Source organism: Quercus robur, chromosome 1 (genome assembly GCF_932294415.1).
Source record: "Quercus robur chromosome 1, dhQueRobu3.1, whole genome shotgun sequence".
Taxonomy (NCBI): Eukaryota; Viridiplantae; Streptophyta; class Magnoliopsida; order Fagales; family Fagaceae; genus Quercus; species Quercus robur.
The window spans coordinates 8,493,989-8,518,513 of record NC_065534.1 but is presented as its reverse complement, the minus strand read 5'-3'; the positions used below and the strand labels follow the sequence as shown (position 1 = coordinate 8,518,513).

The 24,525-nt window shown below is 32.4% G+C and overlaps 3 protein-coding genes across 3 annotated transcripts; 2 read left to right on the top strand and 1 right to left on the bottom strand.

Moving 5' to 3' along the window:
• Window positions 1-6,760, top strand: LOC126719010 (leucine-rich repeat protein 1-like). Its single transcript, XM_050421486.1, has 6 exons — window positions 1-501; window positions 2,936-3,007; window positions 3,235-3,378; window positions 3,738-3,809; window positions 3,903-3,974; window positions 6,360-6,760. Exons 1-6 carry the CDS (start codon window positions 263-265, stop codon window positions 6,430-6,432), a joined length of 672 nt encoding a protein of 223 aa, XP_050277443.1. The 5' UTR covers window positions 1-262; the 3' UTR covers window positions 6,433-6,760.
• A 1,467-nt stretch (window positions 6,761-8,227) lies between these two features.
• On the bottom strand, window positions 8,228-9,388 carry LOC126713021 (putative F-box protein At5g66830). Its single transcript, XM_050412657.1, has one exon. It carries the CDS (start codon window positions 9,386-9,388, stop codon window positions 8,228-8,230), a length of 1,161 nt encoding a protein of 386 aa, XP_050268614.1.
• Window positions 9,389-17,134: 7,746 nt separating this feature from the next.
• Window positions 17,135-24,271, top strand: LOC126718981 (L-ascorbate oxidase-like). The gene is made up of 5 exons (XM_050421444.1): window positions 17,135-17,736; window positions 17,951-18,043; window positions 18,143-18,355; window positions 18,992-19,189; window positions 23,152-24,271. Exons 1-5 carry the CDS (start codon window positions 17,437-17,439, stop codon window positions 24,112-24,114), a joined length of 1,767 nt encoding a protein of 588 aa, XP_050277401.1. The 5' UTR covers window positions 17,135-17,436; the 3' UTR covers window positions 24,115-24,271.
• Window positions 24,272-24,525: the final 254 nt, after the last annotated feature.

Sequence of the window (24,525 nt, the reverse complement as noted above, 5' to 3'; positions counted from 1 at the left end):
CTTAGATATTCCCAAAGCCGATCCGCAATGTCCACACTTTTCTTTTAGAATCTTTGACTCCTTCTTTCCTTTCTTTGACAACAGTATCCACAAACATAGATAGTAGTAGTAGGCAAAACATAGTTAGACACACAAATATTATTGACATAACAATAACAATAGTAAAGTTTTTTTTTGTTCAAGGAGTAAATACAAACCCTAGAGAGATTTGGTGAATCTGAATCTGAATCGAATCAAGAAACAGGCATAGGAGAAGGAGCAGATGATGATGATGACGACGACGTGGAAGTGGGTAATTAGAGTTATAGCAGTGACAGTTATATTAAGTGTAGGAATAATTCCGTTAAAAGTGAAAGGAAACACAGAAGGGGACGCACTGTACACCCTGAGGCGGAGCTTATCAGATCCAGACAACGCTCTCCAGAGCTGGGATCCAACTCTCGTTAACCCCTGTACTTGGTTCCATATCACCTGTAACCAAGTTAACCGCGTCACCCGCGTGTCTGTTTATCTTTCTCTCTCTCTCTCTCTCTCTCTCTCTTTGTTCCTTATAATTGATCTGATTGATTTTTCTTTTCTTTTTATATTTTAGTTCTTGAATTATGGATTTGCTTGCTTTGCTTAAAACATAATAAGTACTACTATTAATTTAACTTTTTTTTATTAATATTTTATAGCTTGAGCTATTGGGCTATTTGATAGATTAGAATGGTAGAAATGAAAAAGAATACATATGACCGATTCTGACTAATCTATTGAAGATTCATAGTTGACCCGATAATTTTGGAACTATGGCCTCTTTATTTAGAGGGCCGAATCAGCTGTTTCATGTTATAATTTTTCAAAAATTGCTCGTGTTCCTATATTATACCCGTGTCCGTGCTTTCTAGATTATTGTTGTAGTTTGAGGTATTGGGGATGGAAGGTTGGATATTGAGCCACCTTAAGGGGGCCTAAAACGCCATTTGTGTCTCCATGGGTGTACTTTCTTTATGGATGTTCCTAACATTATGGAAGTTGGGAAGGTTGCTTCATCGCCTTAGGTTTCTGTAGCTCGCGACTAAAGAACATTCTAGGGGTTTTATTTTTTTATCTAACTTTAATTATTAGTTTAAGAAGCTCTTTTTTAAAGCTTTAGGTATAGGAACTTGGCTCTATATATGTAAAGGGTATTTGAGATTTAGTATTAGAGATAGTGGGAAACTTAGTTTTTGGCATGACACATTGTGTGCATGTGGATGAGGCTTTGTGGTTTTTACACTTGGAATTTTTCCAGATTGGAGCTAACAAAGCTCCAGAATTGTGCACCTACATGGAGGTTACGGGGGAGTAGTGCAGAGGAATCCAATATTCATGGGGCGAGTTTAGGATTGGGATGTGGATTCATTTAGTGCTCTTTTTGATCTACTATCTCATGCTAAAAGCTCAATTTGGGATGGAAGACAGGGTATTGTTAGAAGTTAAAGTGGAACGTACAATTTATTGTTCCTACCCATTATGGGCTTTGAAAAGGACTGATACATCTGCCTTTCATAGGAAAGCTATTTGGAGACTGAAGACACCATCAAATATTACATTTATGGTGGAGTGGTATTGTATGTGTAAACATAGTGGTGATACCGTGGACCATCTATTAATACACTACTCTAGTGCTATGGACTACTGGGCTTTTGTATTTTTGCTGCTTGGAGTTAAATGGGTGGTGTCTAATTCGGTCCAAGAGTTGCTTCAATGTTGGAGAAGGAGACCTAAATCTTTCAGATTTAGAGGGGGAAGAGCTTTTCAGTTGAGAAAATTAAGTTGATGTTTGTCAACCCCTTATCTTATTGAGTGTCTTTAGATGGGTGTAGACCTTCTAGTATTTTAAACTTCTTGGATTCTTTGAATTAGTTATCTATAGCAGCTACTGAGCTATTTTAGTATACAGCCTGTATACTAACACTGTCTCCACAGTCCTTTATAATCATCACAGTTTTGTAGTACAACTCATTAGCTTTGTTCTATGGCTTTGTAACGGAAGGTCCATTTATTATGAGCAAATGAAGGGGAATGGACCTGTACATGATGGATTCATAGTCCACTGTTTTGATCTGACTTTTAAAAGTAGCCTGAGAGGTTTAAAACCAATATGATGATTGTCTCTAGAATTGTATTTTTGGTTTAATCTGAAAAATATGCATTCCACAATGTCCACTATATATTTAAAGCTCGGTGATGAATCTCCAAATTAAAGAACTCCATGTAGATTTAAGGACATAACCTTAATGCTATTTGATGCTCAAAAAAATGAATTTTTGCAGTTGGGGAGACTGCTGTCTCTTGAACATTGTATCTATCCAATCTGTCTGCAGTTTTCTGCTAATTAGTGGGTGGGGAAGCTGGCTTTTTAGTTAACTGTGATCTCATTAGTTGAAAAATATGATCTCTTTGATTTGGAATTGTTGCCTTATAATCTGTTTTTGGACTATATTTGTATCTGTTAAAAATAACTAACATATTACATACTGTTCTTTCATTTATCTTGCATAATGGGAACCTCATTTTCCCTCCTATTGCCAAAACAAAAGAAGAAGAAAAATTATAGTATAGATCTAAAGTGGAAAAATAATAAAGCATTCTGTTTCATTTTATATGGTCTACAAAATAGATGACTTTCCATAAAATCATTGAATTCGACTATGCTATTCTGATGGTATTGGTGCTTTGGCAACCTAGTGCTTTGTCTTGTGATGACTTGTTGTTTCAACTATTGACTGAAATGTCTCTGTGCTCTCATACATGATGTACGGTTGTAATTTTCTATCATGTATGGGTGGCAATTGCATGTCCCATTATGTGGTTATTATATTACACAGATGTAGATTTTAAGTTATAAAAACACTTAATGTTCTTTGTCTCTCAAGAAGATTATTAATGTTATGTTCTCATACTGCAGGGATCTTGGTAATTCAAATTTATCTGGGCATCTGGTACCTGAACTTGGAAAGCTAGAGCATCTACAGTATTTGTATGCATATTATTTGTTTATTTTTTTGGGTTAATTTTATTTTGATAGTAGGCATGAACACAAGTAGTTGCCCGTTTGAGTTATTGTTGAGTGCAAAATGATCATGTATTTGATATCTAAAAGGCAATTGTGTACAGTTTTGATTGCCATGCAATAAAGTTCAGCATGCTATTATATGTGGGTATTATCTTAATCTCTTCAAACACTTTTCACTTTGTTTGCATTAGGGAGCTATATAAAAACAACATCCAAGGAACTATCCCTGCAGAGCTTGGTAACCTGAAAAGCCTCATCAGCTTGGACTTATACAATAACAACATCTCTGGAACAATTCCTCCTTCATTAGGGAAATTGAAGTTTCTTGTTTTTTTGTAAGTTTGATCGAACTTAGTACTCATCTTGTCATGCATGACTAGAGTTTTCTTTCTGATGCCTTAATTTTGATTTCTCTCAATTATCTTCTTGGATTAGAGCTGAGTAATTTATTTGCACCTATATTTTTCTCTCAATATGATCTGTAAATAATAAGTGAGGCAGATCGTTGAATCAACTAAGAGCAAAAATTTAGGATGCCAAGTGAACATGTTATCAATGTTGCTGGTTAGCTAATATTTACCAATATTATTATTATCTAATGGGCCCTGAACAAATTATTAATGGTTCTAATTATGATTCTATAACATGGAAACATCCATTAAATATTCTTTCTCATTAATATTTGGTTTGGCAGACGGCTTAATGATAACAGATTAACTGGGCCAGTCCCCAGGGAACTCACTGGTATTTCAAGCCTTAAAGTTGTGTAAGTCATTTCAACTCCTTTTTGGGTGGATAGTAGTATTTTGTAGAGTAGCACACATACTGAAAGTTCTAAAAACTTTGCCTGTCTTTTCAGGGATGTCTCAAACAATGATTTGTGTGGAACTATTCCTACCAGTGGACCATTTGAGCACATTCCTTTGAACAAGTAGGTTTTTCTTTGTTCATTATCCATCTTAGTGTGTTTTCTATTATCTTCAAGAATAGGTACTAAATTTTTTGGAAAATTGTTTTACTTCTACCACTGACACCCTTTTATGCATCCTGTCAGAATTTATGTTGGTTTGACCTGTGTGACACTGCCCATAGACCTTAAGGTGTATTTAGTTCCTCTTCTTATTTGTAGATGTGAATTAATCATGTTTCTCTCTTTCTGAGTCCTTTTCTCTGCTATGCCATACAAGAGTTTATATTGAATTATGATGTATGATGTGTAATGTCTATAATATAAAAGTGTGTGTAGTCGTTTATTTTCTGCCTTGAGCCTAGGAATTGGAGATGTATAATCTAGAAAGCACAGGTGCGGCAGCAGGGCCGCTGCACCCGCACCGGACTCGCGGCGACACGGCGACGCTCCTCCGACGTGCCAACTCGCCATTTTTTTTTTTCGATCCTCAAAGCCACTGTCTCTCCTTTAGCTTTATCCTTGTCTCTGAAAGCTTCTGGAAAAGAGATTAGCTCAAGTGTTTATTGAAGAGAATTCTGCAGCACAAGTAGAGGCACTCTTTGGAGCTGACTATAACGGGAGAGTCTAGACTGTTTAGAGAACTAAAAAGCTAAAAAGAAGAAGGGAACTTCAAAGAAAATTTTGAATACATGGCTGAGATGGGATTTGGGAATTGGGATGTGGGAATATTGGGATTTGTTAGAGATAGGACAAAAAGGAAGATAAGGGAATACGTAAGAAAGAGAAGATAGAGAAATAAAAGAATTGGTAGGTGGGGCCGGTTTTAGAGTGGAATAAAGAGAGAATAATATATATGTATATTTTTTTTTGGTAGAAATAATATATATATACTCTGTTAAGTCTTGTTATGAACAATGATTTGTTATAAATCTTTTTATGTAATGACTAAATACTTTGTATTATTTGATATATACTTACAATTATACGAAAAAGTATGCTTAGTAATATATAGAAAATATAAATAAAAATATTTTTAATAATTTTTTAATCACCGCACCCGCACCCTACTTTTTAAAAAATTGTTGAGTCCCGCACCCGCACCTGCACCCAAATCCGGAAACGCAGCCATGCTTCATAGTGTATAATATGAATAGCATTTCCCAGCTGTTGGAAAATGATAACCACTGGGGTTTTGTACATGGCAATAGGCAAGTATACTTTTCATGCTATTTTGTAACATATGTTTTCAAGTGGTTTCAAACATATGATTTGGAGTGGCTACAATAATCTCTTTATTATAAAAGTATTTACTGGCAATCAGTCCCAGAACAAATCTGAATTACCTAAGAGGGGGAATGGAAAATGATTAACCCAAACATTGTTTGACTGTGGATCTTTTGGATGCTGAATAACTTGTTTTGTGAAAGTTCCTATATGTTGCTGTTACACTGAGACTTGACTTCTGTATGAAAATTTGAGAGTTAAGAAAGTATCTTACTTTTATACAGTTTGTATGGCTAAGTATGGTGGTTTGAGCACTTTTCACATATTTCTATTTGCTGAAAATTCATATATGGTGTATCACAACAAGGTTTCAGCAATGACCTCTAGCTCAAATGACAATTTTTTTCCTTGTAAGAGCAAGGTGGAGGGTGAAGTTGTGGTTCAAGATCCATTGGGTGCATGTGTAACTTGTTAGAGAAAAAAAGATTTCACATACATTGTTAGATTGGTGAAAAATGTTACATACAATGAACTAGGTTCCTTTCCACCATGCCGAATGGGGAACCCTTTGAATCTCTTCTTGCCTTCTCTATGTGCCTTTTTGAGACATTGAACTGTATCCTTTCAACCCATTCTGATGATGCTTTTGTGGGAATCCTGTTGAATCTCTTCTTGCCTTCTCTATGTGCCTTTTTGAGACATTGAACTGTATCCTTTCACCCATTCTGATGATGCTTTTGTGGGAATCCCGTTGAATCTCTTCTTACCTTTTCTGTGTCTTTTTGAGAATGAGAAATTGGCTGTATGTTTGGTATCTACAATTGTTTTCCCCTTTTAGTTGAAAAGATTCTAATGCTCCATCTCTTAAAGCTGGGTCTCGAACTAATCATATTCCAGATTGTAGGATTGTACTATGATAAATTCAAGGATCAATCCAGATTGTCCTATAGTTCACTTTTGTGCAATCAGATCAGTTACTAGGATTTTAGTGGCAAATTTACTGGTTTAGTAGTCATTTGTTCAATATCCATGTGGTGGCTGCGTCTGCACTGCAGGGCTTGCACCATAACCAAAGCTTTGCCATATATTTTATGTCATTGCTACCAATTGTTCTTTTTTTTTTGAGGTCTGTTTAAACCAGTGGCCAAAGGAATTTATCTTTATTTTGTTCCAATGGTGTAGCTTTGAGAATAATCCCCGGCTAGAAGGTCCAGAGTTGCTAGGACTTGCAAGTTATGACACTAACTGCTCATGAAGATGAATGATGCCGCAAAACTCAACTTTGTATTGAATAGATATGTATTTCAGAAATTGGAAGTGTGTTACCTACAGAGTAGTGGGATTGGTGGTAAATTCAATCCCTCATATATAACTATTTGTAAATTTTACTATACTGTTGTGCTCTTTCGAAGATGTTAAATACATTAATATGTATTGATGAAATACTAGAAAAGGGTTTACCTACCATGCGAATGGTTGATTTGGTTGACTGTTTTGCTCATAATATGTTCAAGACATTAATATGTATTAATGTAATACTAGAAAAGGGTTTCCCTATCGAGCAAATAGTTGATTTGGTCTGACTTCATCTCTCTTACTTTGTCCTAATTATTACTAATGATTTTTATACAAGCTCATATACTTCTGTTAGTTCTCTTTCCAGCTTCAAAATTTTCGGGAATACTGATTGAAAATAAGTTTGATGTGTGCCATTTCTGGACTGCAAGGTATTAAACATTAGTTTACTTGGGTGGTTCCTAACAGGAACTATTGTGCATGCGTGCAATGGTTATGTTTCTTTTCTCTAGTTCATATATGTAAGCCTTCATTTTGGTTGGGAGAATCAAGTAGAATGAACTTCATCCAAAGGCACATAAGCTCACTTTTTCTTTTTCTTTTCTTTTTTTCTTTATTGGCTACAAGAGGGGAGACCTTGCCCCCCAACAGGTTTTGAAACCCAAGCTCATCCCATGGGATGGGAAGCTGGACACACTGACTGAAACCTCACGAGCTTTTTCACATTCCCAAATCGGATGCCCACTAGATTCTATACCCAATCCACAAGCTTCATAAACATTATTGTTAATAACCCCCTGATGGCACAGATTTGCTTTTATATTTCGGCACTCTCCAGGCAAAAGACTAGAACTTATTTGGCATATTCAAACCCAAAATTGTTCTCCAAAAATTTGTGTTTTTATCACCATTTGAAGGTTCTCCCACACAGCTATTCATGGACTAAGCCAAAGCAATTTTATAGGCACTGTGCGAACCGTGAATTTTCCCTTCATACACATCGAGGAAGAATAATTTCTAATCATTAAGTGAACGTTTGGATAGTAGTAAGTGTTAAATGTTTTGTGTGTGGGTCCTGTGTACTGTTCACGGGACCTATAAACCTCTTTTTTTAGCAAAATTTTCATTAAAAATGGGTCTCATATTACTATTCACACATTTAAAAATTATTTTACTACAGTATTTTTAGTTTTCAACAATAAATGGTTTCTTGAATAAAAACTCAAATTATGGTATCTTATGTTACAGTGCATGTGGGCAATGAATTAAGCCCTTTTCTTTATATTTATCCTTAGATTGGTTTCAAACTTTCAATGCAAATTGCAAACCAAACAAAAAAATTGGTTTTCTTATCTTACATAGGTTTTGAACTTTCAACGCAATATTTCTCAAAAAAAAAAAAAAAAAAAAACTTTCAATGCAATAAACCAAACAGAACATGTTACATAGCCCCCATAGTGATCATAACAAATTGGTTTTCTTTCCCTGGTCATAGCCAGTAGCAGGTGAACATGACAGATTGACAGTGACTAAAACTACAATTATTATCCACAACAACTAATGCTTTCTAGCTCATTTTTGAGATAAAAATACAGGATTTTTACACACACCAACATATATCTCAGAACGGGATTAGAAAGTACAAAGGAATTAACATTAAAAAAATCATTAGAAGCAAGAATAAATGAGGGAATAAATTGCTTTAGGCTTGAAGAAGAGTCTTGCGCTGAGGTGTGTCTTCGAATGACATTTGATTATATTTCTGGTCTAAACCAACTGGGGTATCTCCAATCAAAATCAGGGAGAGGAAAAAGAGGCTGAGACACAGTCTGATTTCCCATGTCATATATTGCAACTAGGTGTCTCAAATCCCAATCCATGAAATAGATGCAATTCTTTTTGTATTTTGTAGAGGCACTAGCTTGTATGCATATAGAATCTTCTTCCAAGAAAATTGCTTGATCCCCTAAACTTGTGATCTTCTCCCACTCACTCTTCCCCCAATCCAATTTGTACACCTCGAACCTCCAGATGCTATCAATATGTATCCAAGTTTTACAAACCAACAACAAGCTCCCACACAATGATTCCACCAGAAATTGAGAGGCATGGTTTGTTGACATATACTGTGGTCTATTGATTTTAGTGGGAATTCTTTTGACACCAGGGGAGGAACCCATGAACTCCAATTGTACAAAGAATTGTTCTATTTCTCCATTGACATAGCTATGGTGAGGGAAAGGGTCAATTCCATAAAATTCATCCTTGTAGTGTATGATACTATTAATACAGAAGCCGGAACGAAGGATGGGTATCCGCTTCTTGTCTCCTGGTCTCCAAAACTTCCTCTCCCACGCAGCATAAATTCCAGGACCAAGATTGAAAATAATGCAACTTATACTTGTTGGTTTTTTAGATGATAAATATAACTTGATTGGTGGAAAAACCACATTTTCTGGCTGGATTGGTAAGCTATATGGATTGTTAGAATTGTCACGTAGGAAAATTGAGAGCCAAAACCCCATTCCTGACAATGGGTTATAGAGATAGATACATTGATTTGGAGAGCTGGATGATTTGGTGTAATGTATTACTAGCCAACCACGCGAGGAGTGGACATGGTTGGGGACATATGTACAACCATCATGACTCTTGAACTTGGGAGTTTCAAAAAAAGTGGAATTGCCGGTGAAATAGTCCGATAACTTTATACGGTTATGGTTTTTATTATTGTAGAGGTCTCTTGTACCAAGTAGCTGTGGAGGTGACAATGCTAATAGTTTCTTTGCAAGAGACCGCCATAAATGACAAGTGTTGCGACATTGGTAAAGATCAGCAATGTCCATTACTTGCTTGAGGATTAGCTCCAGCAGGTCTTCTGGGAGGTCAGACCAGCAGACTGGAGGTGGAGCCATTGGTGGACACACAAGTATGAAAGTTAATTATGTAATCCTGCTCAAAAGCAGAATGTTAATTTACACATCAAAGAAGAATAATTTCTAATCATTATGAACTATTTTCCTGATGAACTTAAAACTCAAATTATGGTATCTTATGTTACAGAGCACATGGGCAATGAATTAAGTCCTTTTCTTTTACTTAGATGGGTTTCAAACATTCAATGCAAACCAAACAAAAAAGTTGGTTTTCTAATCATAAATAGGTTTTGAACTTTCAATGGAATAAAGTCAATAAACCAAGCAGAACATGCATGTTATATTGGGGCCCATATTCTAGCTAGCTCAATTATGACAGTGACTAAACTACAATTAGTTATTTAAAACAACAAATAATTAATGTTTTCTAGCTCATTTATGAGATAAATACAGGGTTAAACACACACACACACACACACCAACAGATAATTCAAATTGGGAATAGAAAGTACAAAAGGAATTAACATTCATAAAAAAAATTATCAGACGAAGCCAGAATAAATTGCTTAGGGCTTGAAGAAGAGTCTTGCGAGAGAGAGAACCACGGACATGATTTTAATTAGTACTACTCAATATACATACATTATATATACGTTGCATGGAAAAAAATAAAAATAAAAATAAAATTTTAATGCATCCGCTACCCAAAGGTGCAAAGGTCTCGAAGATATATACACGGGTGATTACTGATTAATGAAAGAAAAGGCACATCAATGAAAATAATAAGAGAAGAGTAGTGTTTTTATCTGAAGAAGAAGAAGAAGAAGAAGACTTACCAAGAAAATAAGAGTAGGTCTGTGCTCTTCTTGGTACTCTTAACTTTACAAGCCTTGTGGACGTGCGGCAGCTACTCGTTCATTCATGGAGTGGTTAAATTGTACCGATACTTTTCCTTTTTCGACAAGGAGTCTCCAGGCCTGGCTTGGGCCCATTTAAGCCTTTGTCTAAGGCCCATTAACTAAAATCCCTAAATTTTTGGGTCAAAAAAGTGAAAAATAGCACATAGGTGGGCTATCTGGTTGACTGGCTACAGGTCCAAAATTGTGACTGGGATGGGATAATTGGATAATTACAATGAGGGATGAAATATTTAAATTCTGGATATCTCTAACAACCAATTGAGTTACAAAAATCTTAGTAGGACGTATTTTTTTTTTTTTTTTTTTTTGGGCATTGTTCACTCTAAGGAGGCTTAAAATGGAGATGGACACTCTTGTTGAACTTTTTTGCTTTTATGAGAAAAACATGATAGGCCGAAGGGAAAAAAAAGGCCAAATTAGCCTAAATATAATCACAATGTTATTGATGAAAATGGGTAAGACCTTATCGACATATAAACAATTAAGTTCATACCATCTATGATTGAGAATTCTAAACATAATTATACTCTCTTACTCCATGCTCTTGACTCATGCACACTAGCATCCTTGATGGGGCTGCGTGCACAATCATGACTCATCTGAATCTTCTGCTCCTGCAATCCCAAGTTCAGTGGGTAGAGTGTTACTATGGTCATGCCCAAGTGAATGACGCTAACTCAAATCGCCCCCCTCTACCCATTTTTTGTTACAAGTAGATGTAATTTTTGCTAATGTAATGTCATTTATTAATTTTGTAAGATGATTTTTTTGGGAAATCTACCTTGAGATTACTTGTTTCTTTACACCATCTATGATTGAGAAAATCATCACAATTAGAGATCAATAACCTTCCTATCTATCAAATATTTTATGTTTTATTTATTTATTTATTTATTTTAAATTACAAGAAAAAATTAATACAATTTACACCCTATAAGTTTGGTGATTTCCATTTTAATTTACCATATAAGTCTAAATTTCATTATAAAAAATGTTTAAATTTTGTTATTTTAGTCCGTTAACTTTAATAACGTTGTCAATTGTTATTCTAATCTTTCTATTCATTGCTATTTGAAAAAATTCATTAACTCTATTAAAAAGACACTATTTTAAAATCATTCTTTTAATGTTACAAACATGAAATGACGTTTTAAATAAGTTAATAGCATCTTCCAAATAGAAATGAACAAAATGACAAAATTGTCAAATTTAATGGACAAAAATAACAAAATTTAAATTTAGTAGACTAAACTAACAATCACAAACTTATAGAGAATAGATTGTATTTTTGCCTAAATTATATATAGGACTTTGTTTTCTAGTTTTTTTTTTTTTTTTTATACATAAACTGTATATATAATTTTGAGTAATAATTTTATGGATGAAATAATAAATAAGATTGGACTGACAAGAATCTGAATGTATGTATCCAAAATAAAAATAACGAATAATCCAATGGTATATTTTTGAGAACCTTCCAATGGTATTTCATCAAAAAAGTGACCCTTTTGTTCCATCAAAAAAGAAAAATGAACCTTTTGCTTTACTAGATGCCAAGAATAGATACCTCACAGCCATGCAAATATCCTTTGCTTAGGACGACTTGCTAACTCCGATGGCAATTATAGAATATAGTGGAACATTGCACCTCATATATATATATATATTTCGTGGAAAATTATAATAATTATATTAATATACTAAAAAAGAGGAACCGTTCCCATATTCATCAAGTGCTTAACACACAGGAGCATGTTTCTTAGCAGCTGATTTTGTTATTTTAGATGTAATAGTGAACTCTGACACTCATGATCTGTATTCACTAAGGCTTTCAGCCACTAATTCGCCTTTTATGGCTAATTAATCTAATGCTTTTCCCTTTTGACCCCAAAAAAAAAGAAAAAAAGAAAAAGAAAAAGTGTTTAACACATGAGAAGGAATAGGGGAGATGGTGATGGTTCCAACTTTGTTTATAAGATCGAGAAGGCCCAACTAGCTAGCAAGATGATGTGCTGCTTCGTTGGCCTCACAGAGAACATGAAATTAAAAATAAACATAAAGGAAATGAAGAGACCAATATTCTAAGAAAATGACCATTGCAGCTTATATATGTCCCACCATAAAAGCATCGATCCCTAAGGCTAAATCAAAGATAATGCTTGCAAAGTCATTTGACTCATGTTTATTTTTCATACGCCTAGGTGTCTAGGTGTCTACGACTCCCACACAGAAGAAAAAAAGAAAAAAGAAAAAAGAAAAGGCAAATATCTTACATTAAATATGATTCTTACAGGGGCAAATCAAATGATTGGAAACTTTCTATGCAACCCATTATGCAGATAAATTAATTCAGGTTCAAATCCCTAATGTAGGTGTAGCTTCCCATCGATATCCTGGATTGAATTAAATTGTAGAGTGTGAGTGTTGTTTGATTGATCAATGGTTGATCTCAGTTAACAAAATCCAAGTCAGTGTGATTGGAATTTGGATCAAAAATCATTTGAGTTGTCCTCATCACACACCCAAAACTATATATATTACAAGGGAGTTGAAGGCACATAGTAGCATAAAGCGAAAGGGGGTACATTAAAAAGTTGTAATTAAATGCAAGTTTGAAATTCAAATTTATAAATAAATCTTAAATTAGATCTTATTCCAAACATCAAAACATTGAAGAAATGCTGAGACAGAATGAGAGGTGCAATATCTTAGCAAGCTTAATTAGGTCCGCCCGTACAGTTATAACATACATTTTTCATGTGAGTTTTGCGTTATCATCAAGAAACCTACACATGGTTTGCGTCCACCTCCCCATCCAGTGCCAATTTTAGGGGTACGTTTGGTACATTGAATAAGAATTACAAATGGAATTGTAATCTTTATTACTAGAAATAAAATATATTGTAATGTACGTAATAACTAAACTCATTCATTAGTTTGGTTGTAAGTTATAACATTAGAATGAAACTTAACATTTATTTTAGAAAATATTTTACTTATACAATTATATCTCTTTAAAAATTGTTATTTTTAAATTTAAGAGAGATATGTGTTATTTTTTATGATTTTTTATTTTTATAATTGTTAGATGTATATGAAAAGTTTGTTTATTTGAAAATATATTAAGTTTTGACAATATTACACTTACTAAGGAATAGCTAATACAACATTTTAAAGATGAATAGTTATTTCTCATTTTGAAGAATAGCTATTCATAAGGAATGACTATTTCTTGTAATAAAACCATAGTCAAACTAAAGACTAACTAAACCATAGGAATAACTATTACATTACAGCACATATTACAGTCTACCAAACATGCCTAGGAATTTTTTTTAGGAGGTTCATTTAAATTTGCGTTGAAGAGGTTGAAAATAACTCTTTTGTAAATAGTATTTTCTTTTTTCATCATGATTATTAGGATAATATAAGATAGACCTTTACTCGTAAGTCATAACCCATGATCCGAAGTAGAATTTTTCAAGTCAACACAAAGTTCTCTTAGAAGATAAATCTTAAGTAGGTAGGAGATGAATATTGTGAAAACATGTGATTTCCTTATTAAAAAATTAATTACTATTTCTAAGATTAAATCTTGAAAATCCTTACTATAAAGTACTATAATAAAGTTATTAATTATTTTTGTTAAGTGAACTTTAATTATTGTTGCTTCAAATACTTTAGTTTAATATTTATTAGCTTTCATCTTTACTCTTTTCAATTCTTTTATATAACAACTCAACTCAACTTTGAAAATTTATTGGTCTTTGTAATTCATTAGGAATAATTTTTGTTATATCTTTTATATTACTCTATTAAAAATTCAACACAACAATGCAATCATTAAATAAAAAAAAAATGTCTTCACTCCCCACTGTCCCACACCTTACTTCTACTACTTCACACTTAATTGTTTTTTAGTGTTTACACTTTACTGTTCACTTAATTATCTTTTTTTGAGATTTAAGATCAACAAATTACTAATTTTTGTTGTTGGACTTGCTTCTTCTTCTTTTTTCCTCCCAAATTTTAAATCAAATTGGTTTGTTGTTGGATATTTTATTTTTGTTTAATTGTCAAGATAAAGGTTGATGTTGAATTGGTTTGTTATTAGGCTTCTTTTAGGGAGTTCAAATTTTTATTTTAGGGTGGTCATAACCAACAAATTATAAAATTATTATATCTTTTTTTTTTGTCCCAAGTCAGGGGGGTTCAATTGAACCTCCTCAAGTCAATGTGGCACCGCCACTGTCCCCACCCCTATCTATGTGCGTCCATCATTTAAACCATGTCAAGATACCAATTAGGGCCGTAAACAGGCTAAGCCGAGTATTCAAATTAAGATCAAGATTTTTCATTTAAATTTATTTCAAATATAAACCAAGCTCAAGATTATTACCAAATTAAATTACATGTTTAAGTTTGGTACATTATCATGACCAACAAGCTTGAGTTGTTCATGAATTACTTAAGTATTCAAATTTAAGGTTTTTTTTTTTTTTTTTTGGTACCTGACATGAACATATACAATACTAGCTTAAATATAAATATAAATATATATATATATATATATATATATATATTTTTTTTTTTGAGAAATATACTAGCTTATATATGATAGACAGGTCCAAGTTACAGTTGCACCTTTCAATAACTATAAATTAGATTAATATCTTTCACACTATAAACATTGCATAATATATTCTTCCCATACATAACATTCATGTATCAAAATTTATATCAATCATATGTATTTTACTATCTAATTCGTTTACTCAAGTTTGTATCTTTTTAAAATACAAACAATTTGAATTTGGACATTTTATTGATGTTATTGTTACTAATCTTTAATCATATATATTGACATTTTTAATTATAAGTCTAATTCCTTTACTCATATGTTTGTATCTTTTTAAAATACAAACAATTTGAATTTGGACATTTTATTGATGTAATTGTTACTAATCTTTAATCATATATATTGACATTTTTAATTGTAAGTAGAAAGGGACTAAGAAAACAACATAATCCGACAATAGATTTCCAAAATATTCATCCAATGAAAAATTATTAAATTCTTTGGATGATTTAAAATAAAAGTTATCCCCCATATTTATTATATACAACTTTTAAACCTCCGGATCTTTCTAGCTATAACTGTATTGTCACACTATAAAAAAAAAATTTAATAAACCAAAGTACCAAATGCGGTCGTGAGGAATAATATTAGGGGCACGTTTGGTACACTGTAATAAGCATTGTAATGTAATAGCTATTTCTTAATGGGAATATGTACGAAATTCCCAAACCAGTGAGATGCAAAAATAAAGAAAAATATACGCCAAAAAAAAATAATCACACACAAGACAGTATTTATGTGGTTCGGCAAATTGTCTACGTTAACGAAGTTACAAGGATTTCACTATTCTTAAGGAAAAATACAGGATACGACAGTACAGTTTTCTCTCTCAAAAACAACATAAAACCCTAATCTCCAAAACGACAGTTTTTATATCCTCCGCTCCTTGGACTAAGTTTCAGAAAATCTCTCATTAAAAACCATAAACAATATTATTTCAGGTTGGGTTATAATTCGGATCAAACACAATTAGACTCCACAAAACTCAACATTTCTATGGTTTAGTTATTCAGTAGTTTGGTTATGTTTTTATTATAAGAAATAGTCATTTTTTTATGAATAATTATTCTTTAAGATGAGGAATAAATATTTCTCTCTAAAATGGTTATAATAATTATTCCTTAGTATCTATAATAATTTCTAACATTAATATGTTTTCAAATAAACAAACTTTTCATATCCACGTAACAATTATAAAAATAAAGAATCTTCAAAAAATAACTCATCTCTATCTCAAATTTAAAATTATTTTTTTTGGGAAATATATTTGTATGAGTAAGATATTTCATAAAATAGATCTTAATTTTTATTCTAATGTTACAACTCACAACTAAACTCATGACTATATTTAGTTATTCCATTATAACACATTTATTCCTAGTAATAAAGATTATCATTCCTATCATAATCCACATTAGAATACTAAACATGCCCTAACAAAATTTATACCAAGTATCACTTTCTAACTTAAAGGAGAGGGCATTAAGAGGTGAGAGGAAATTCAGCACCTTTTCTTTTGCCCATAGTAACAATAAACCATAGAATTGAATCGATAATTATGACAACCCGAGATGGTGGATCTAAACTTTGAACATCTCCATCGTAACCATTAGAAAGTGTCAATTAACATATATCAATAAAATATATAATTTTTTAAACTTTTATTGTAATTATTCTTCTCTCAAAATAAAGTATATATATATATTTTTTCCTAAATTTTGACATTATTTGTTTGTTTATGCAATTGTGTCATATTTGAAATTCATAGAATAATTTATCAGTAAAATAAATAAAATTTCATTTTAACTTTTTTTTTTTGTTTAACTCATATAATATGTTTGAAAATTATTTAAATTTTACTTGATACTTTTTTAATCAGGGTTACTAAAATTTACTAATGTTTTCCCTTTTTACTAAATTAAAACATAAAATGAGAAAACGGTCAATTCCTGTAGTTCAAGAGTAAATAGTTTATTCTATGGAAAATGAATAACTGTCAAGAGGAATTCTACAACTCAATTAGAATCATTTTTCATAAAGAATTTTAAAAAATAATTATCTTATTTTCTTATATTTAATAGCAACCTTAAAATGAGTTGGAAAACTACCTTATTTAATTTGGTGTATAATGAAATTGTTTTTTAGAAAATTTTAAGTGGAAAACAATTTTATCTTTAGTCATACTAAATAAAGGAAGTCAATAATAATTTTCAACTGGCCCATTTTTTCTCAAAACCTGAAAAAAAATGGTCTGCATCGTCATTTCTCTCCATTCTCCCCCTAATTCTCTCCTCTCTACCCCAAATTCGGCACTGTAAGATTATTAGTCTTATGTTGATTCCCTATATATATCGAACCAATACTGCAATCGTCCTTGTCCAAAGCAAACCTCTACCTTTCAAAACTACGAAGAGTTTCATGACCCACACAACCTTCCACTAGCCATAGCTTGACTTTGCTTGTTTTTAAAATATATTTTCCTTCTTCTTCAATCACTAAAATCTTTTTTAGCACCCCTCTAGCAGAAAATGGGTACAACTTGTGGTTTAACGATTGACCCAATTTATAGATATGTGAGGGCCCTTGTTATTTGTTTCATTTTGTTACCTTGTATACAGTTATCTTTGGGAGCCAAAACCAGGCACTTCAAATGGGAAGTGGAGTATAAGTATTGGTCTCCTGATTGCATAGAGAATATCGTGATGGCAATCAATGGCCAATTTCCCGGTCCGACGATCCGGGCAAAAGTTGGAGATACCATTAGTGTTGAACTCACTAACAAACTCTCCACTGAAGGAGTTGTAATTCACTGGCATGGAATCCATCAGGTTTTGCTCTCACTTTCTTCACAATTTTACGTACACAACAAATTTCACTGTTTTTTCACGATATATGAGCTAGGAGGGTTGTAATTAGAACAGTATCACTTTCGTTCATTTTTATTATATGTCAATCATAATACACTACTTTGTTAAAAGCATGAAGTATGGGATTAAGGCTATAGTTATTTATTTATCTGAATATATTAATTCTTGTTTTCAGATTGGAACACCTTGGGCAGATGGAACTGCTTCCATTTCACAGTGTGCTATCAACCCTGGAGAGACCTATAATTATCGGTTTAAAGTTGATAAGGTAATTAAAAACGTATTCTACTTCTGTTTTCTTTGCTCTCTTGGATTGGAAATAAATTATGATGTTCAATTTATTTATAAAATATATTGGTGCATGCAGCCAGGAACATACTTTTACCATGGGCACTTGGGCATGCAGAGATCAGCAGGGTTGTATGGGTCTCTGATAGTGGACTTGGCAGAAGGAGAGAAAGAGCCATTCTATTATGATGGTGAGCTCAATCTATTGTTGAGTGACTGGTGGCACAAAAATACTCATGACCAAGAGATTGGCCTCTTCACCAACCCATTTCGTTGGGTTGGTGAATCCCAGGTAAAACTTGTTTATGAATCTGTTATGGCTGATTTTTTTTTTTTTTTTTTTCTAAAACTTTCATACAAGTCTCTTTTTTTACGAAAGATGTTACCACAATGCTTACATTTCACCAGCAACTGGTATTTTGATATTCTATTTTTAGTGAAAATTGGTTTTGTGCAAGATTTCATAAAACACCACCAAGAATGACAACTCATTTTCTCTCCCTAGTTAAGATGCATTTAATGATCTGTTAAACAATATTTTTATGTATTTAAAAAAAATCAAACTAAATACATATATCTAAAAAATACATACATTATCATAATGAATCTGATCATATGTAAGCTAATGAATTATTAGTAAATGTATCTTCTTCTTTAATTTAATGTATGTACCCTTCAATTAATCATACATTAATTGCCTTTTATCTGTTGATTTAACTGTGCATTGATTGTATTTTATTATATTGTTAACGAGAGTGAGTTAAATTAGATTAATTTTATCATGCATCGGATACATTTAATATCACCCCGTTAAAGTCACAAAAGATCATTAGTGTATAGGATTAGGATTCTTTTATCAGACTCATAGCATATAAATAACTTTTATTATGCATTATTTTCCTTTTTATTGAATCCAATTACCATGCAGAGCTTGCTGATCAATGGAAGGGGGCAGTACAATTGTTCCTTGGCAGCAAAGTTCAGTAGTAATACATCCATTAGCCAGTGCAAATTAAGAGGAACTGAACAATGCGCACCCAAGATTCTACATGTGCTCCCAGATAAGACTTACAGGCTAAGACTTGCCAGTGCCACTTCATTAGCTTCACTCAACTTGGCCATTGGGGTAATATTTTTGCATTGCCACTATATCTTGCATCTTTGCGCATGCATTTTTTATGTGCTAAAATAGTAAAACTACAGAATATTATTATTCAATTCGCTTTCACATACATATAAATATTTATATATATATATATATATATATATATATATTTATATGGTAGAGACTAGAAACCTTTTAATTTGGTTGACAGATGAGAATATTTTAAAACGTAGTGTTATGTCATACCACACTTGTTATATTTCATTGTCGCCACTGACAAAGGGTGAGACAGACAAGTAGTCTTCATAAATAAATAAAAGACAGACAAGTTGTCAAAAGTGGCTTAAATCATTATAGAAGGAATAATTCCGATGCTCTTTTCCAATAAAATTTAAGTAGTGGTTTTGAAGTAATTAATAGTTAAAAGGCTCAAATTGGAATATACATAATAATTAACCATCCCATACTTTTAGTGCCATAGTTACTTCATAAGTGTAAGTATTTATGAAGTGTGGAGTTAAGGGGCGAGATTCAAATATCTAAAAGAAAACTTCACACATATATACACTTAGATTAAGTTAGAGTAAATTTTTTATCTTGTATAAAAAAAAAAAAAAAAAATCAAAGCATTAATTTCAACAACAAAATCATCAAAGCATTTAAGTAATAATTTAATCAAAAAAAAATTATGGTAATCAAAAGATAATTATAATATAGAGAAGTAAAATATGCAATAGTAATGCTAAGAACACACCCCAACCCGCGTCATATTTATACATCAACTCTTAATTAAATTTTAACATTTTTTACGTGAGTCCACCCTATATACTTAAAAGAGTTAAAATTCAATCAAGAGTTAACAAATAAACAAAATATAAATTTGGGAATATAAATTTGGGAATTAGACGGAGTGTGTCCTACTATTACCAAAGTAGTAAAAAAAAATGGAGTAATTAAAAAACAAATCTTATATTATATTGCTTTTGAGTGGAAGTGTAATAATAGTATATAATGCTAGGGACCCATGCAACTGTTTTTTTACATCAATTAGTTGTATCCAAATCTCTATTGGTGATTTGGTGTAATCATCAGTGGTGGTGGAAGCTTGGTATTTGTGGCAGAATACATGTGAAGTGAGTACAGCCATTTTAGCCGATGACATGCTAGCTTGTTGGCTTTGCAGAGGTGACACATACCGTGTGTCTTATCACTTTCGCAGTGTACTACTGGACCAGATGCGCATTTGTCATTTCCTTTGCATGTCATTGGCATTGATATATGGTTCACAACTCACAACCCACAACCCACTGATAGCTTCCCCTGAAATGAAATGGTCACTTACTCCTGAGTCCCAAAATAAAATAAAACAAACAAAGAATAATAATAAATGAAACGACAAGGTGATAACGAAGTCATGTTGCAACTGCACCACCAAACCGACTCCACTAGTTAAAATAGGTCAAAAAGTGAAAGGAACGCTAGAAAATGTTTGTTTATCGGGCCGGATTAATATTTACTAACTTATCATATAGCTTAGTAAACCAGTTTAGTAGATTTTTTATGGAAAAGGAAAAAATTGATTAATTTTTTAGACAGTTTTTTCAATTTTTTATAAAAAAATTTTAAAATGAATTATTGAGAAATGTTATATTTATAATATTTTTATAACACTTTTACAACAAATAATAGGTGGTAAGTTATTATTAATTGTTATAGGTGGACAAAAAAATAATTTAAATTGTAAAATCAAATTAGAACCAATAACAACAGTGTTGTGAAAATATTATAAAATTAATGTTATAGATATAGCTTTTTTCTTAATTATTTACTTTTGTTGTTTTTTAATACGATGAAATTTATTTTTAATAGATGTATGAGTACATCAATTTTTTTTTTTTTTTTGAATCTCCTATTTAATAACAAAAGATTCACTAATTAAACTAACTAGAATATATAGTCTACCATAAATTTTATACAACTTTTATGTGCACCAAATTTTGGAATCCTTTAAAATGCTCTTAAAACAAGGGATGAATGTATCCCTATAGTTTCACATAACAATAGGTTGACCAAAATTGCCCCTTGACCCCCACCAAAAACGGCCAAACCTAAATAGAGTATGCTTTGTAGTGATAAAATATGTTACCAAATTTTTATTTAGTCTTGTATAGTTGTCGTCTACACTAAAATCTTTGACTCTGTCATTGAGAAACCCATATAGGATGTACTTAGACCTAATTAGGTTCTACAAATTCATATGAACACCAACTAGTATTTTATGTAAACAACCCACAAAACAAAAACATTTCATTAAGCCATGCCTATCTATTAAGATTTCTGAAAGCATAAATTGTTTTCCAATCATTTAGGTGTCAAAATATATAACACCTGTGTTTTACATAATAGATATCTTTTTTGCATGAAATTACATATCTGTCTTAAACTATTAATTTTAATACCTAACGCCTTAATTTTTAAAACTATCATTTATTTTAATATTATGATAACTTATTAATTATCTAAAAAGTTTAGAAATATATATATATATATGATGAATTTAATGATCACTTAATTATAATTTTTAAGTGTTTTTTTTTTCCATTCCTTTCAATTTTTATTTTGGTGAACACATGGCTTGTTTAAAAGGATTTGGAATGTGGAGTGGGTGGGGGCAAATAATCGTGGAGTAGGTGTCGAAAATTGGCTTATACTACTTTGGCATGTCTCAAAATTTGAATGCATTTGAGTCCTATACAACTCTGAAAATGTGTGCTACCTCTGTAGCAAAAAGAAAAAGAAAATGCATGTGGTTGCTTAATGTTCGTACCAGGAATATTTTAGTGCATGCCTGCTTTGCATCAATACTAGATGCTTTCCCATGAAGCAACATAAAATGCACAAAGAATAGGATTATTGGGAATAGTCGGGGTGGCAAAATAAGTAGGGTATAGATGTGGTTTGGTCGGAGTATATACTCGTTTAACTAACTATTGTTGTTAAGAGATTTGTAAATCTCACTCAATTGACATATTTTAATTTTTCCAATCGAGACATCGAGTATCTAAACTTCCCCTCGGCGAACTAAAAAAAAAAAACTAATTATTATTCATAATTTCATATCAACCAACCAAACAACCTTCAAGGATTTCCCCTTAAAACTTACAAAATAACTAAAGTACTTTTAAAACTTCTAAAATAATCAAAATTAATATCTCAAAGCCTACAGAATAATCAAAAACTTTCCCAAAATCTCTAAAATACCCTTGAAACCCTTTACAATAATCAGAAGATACCGTCAATCTTCTAACTACGAAAATACCTCCAAAACATGCCTTGGAATATATATTATGTAGAGAATCCAAACTTTAATAATTTAGGGAATATTATTTAATCAATTGGAGAAATTATGATATGTTTCTAAGAAAAGAATTAACAGCCACTTGATAGATGAATGACTTGTAATTGCTCATATATATATATATATATATCGTATTTGGATTTAGGCAATGAAGGTATTGTTCGAATACATATCTTAGGTCTATATCATACATGTATTAAGTTTAGATGGACTATATAAAGAATTATATTGATGTGTTTAATTGTGACTAGTAATTTTTTAGATGAAAGGGCAGACATAGCTAGCACATCCCCAATTCAAGATAACCTGCCGTTTATTAGTTTTGGGAGAGACTTAGCTAAACTATTGGTTAGATGAGCGAAGATAAAAAGACAAGGACAATCATTTTTATAATTATTTTCATAACAGACGTGACAAATTATAATTTGAATAACATTATTTTCATATGAAATCAATATTTATTATCATTTTTATCGTAAAAAACAATTCTCTCTACTTCCTAGACTTAGACACACAATATTATTGTATGTATTTTCCTGGCTTTTCAATCTCTTTACTGTTAAACTGTAAACTTTCTCAGCTCTAACAAAAAAACTTACACATTTTTGTTCATTGTTGCATCTAGAATCACAAAATGCTGGTGGTGGAAGCCGACGGGAACTACGTCCAACCATTTGAGGTTGATGACTTAGACATATACTCCGGCGAGAGCTACTCAGTCCTATTAACCACAAACCAAGACCCTTCCAATAACTACTGGCTTTCGATAGGTGTAAGAGGAAGGCTTCCTCAAACCCCTCAAGGCCTTACCATCCTAAATTACAAACCGAATTCAGCCTCAAAGCTTCCCATTTCTGCACCTCCAATCACTCCTGTATGGAATGATTATAACCACAGCAAAGCCTTCACCAACAAAATTCTTGCTCACATGGGGACCCCAAAGCCTCCTGTAAACCATGACCGTAGGATCATCCTCCTCAACACTCAAAACAAAATCAATGGATATACCAAGTGGGCACTAAACAATGTGTCCTTAGTCTTACCACCTACACCTTACTTGGGCTCCATAAAATATGGTTTTAAAAATGCTTTTGACCAAAAGAACCCACCAGAGAACTTTGATAGCATTAATTATGATGTGACGAAACCACCAGTGAATCCTAACTCAACTTATGGAAATGGGGTTTACATGCTAGGTTTCAATACTACAGTGGACGTGATACTTCAAAATGCCAATGCATTGAATGCCAATGTTAGTGAAATACACCCCTGGCACTTGCATGGTCATGATTTTTGGGTGTTGGGGTATGGTGATGGGAAATTTTCTGCAGACAAGGATGAGAAGAAACTGAACTTGAAGAATCCACCGTTGAGGAACTCTGCAATCATTTTCCCATATGGATGGACAGCTTTAAGATTTGTGGCTGATAATCCAGGAGTATGGGCCTTCCATTGCCACATTGAACCTCATTTGCATATGGGTATGGGTGTGGTCTTTGCTGAAGGAGTTGATCGTTTGAGTACGATACCTAATGAGGGTCTTACCTGTGGTCTCACTGGAAAGATGTTCGCGGGCCAGAAGAACTGAGAGTAATACCTTCCTTTTATTCCACCGCAGCTTTGTAATTGTGCACTTTTTTTATGCAATGCAACTTAGAGTGTATTAGAAGTTAGAACAACTTGTCAAGAATAGTGTAACTCAGTAACATTGCTATTTATGCAATGCAACTTAGAGTTTATTAGAAGTTAGAACTTGTCAAGAATAACGTAACTCAGTAACATTGCTAAGAACTTGTGTTCGAATCTTTCTTCCTTCACTAATTGTAAGGAAAAAAAATGCAGAGATTTCCTAGAAAGACAATCTTAATGAATAGAGAAAATGAAAATTGAAGGAAATGTGTTTTAAAAAATAATTAGAGGAATAGAGGCCAATTAGGTTTGGTTTATCTTTCGTCAATCAATAAGATTTAAAAATGTACAGAGATTTCTTACAAAGAAT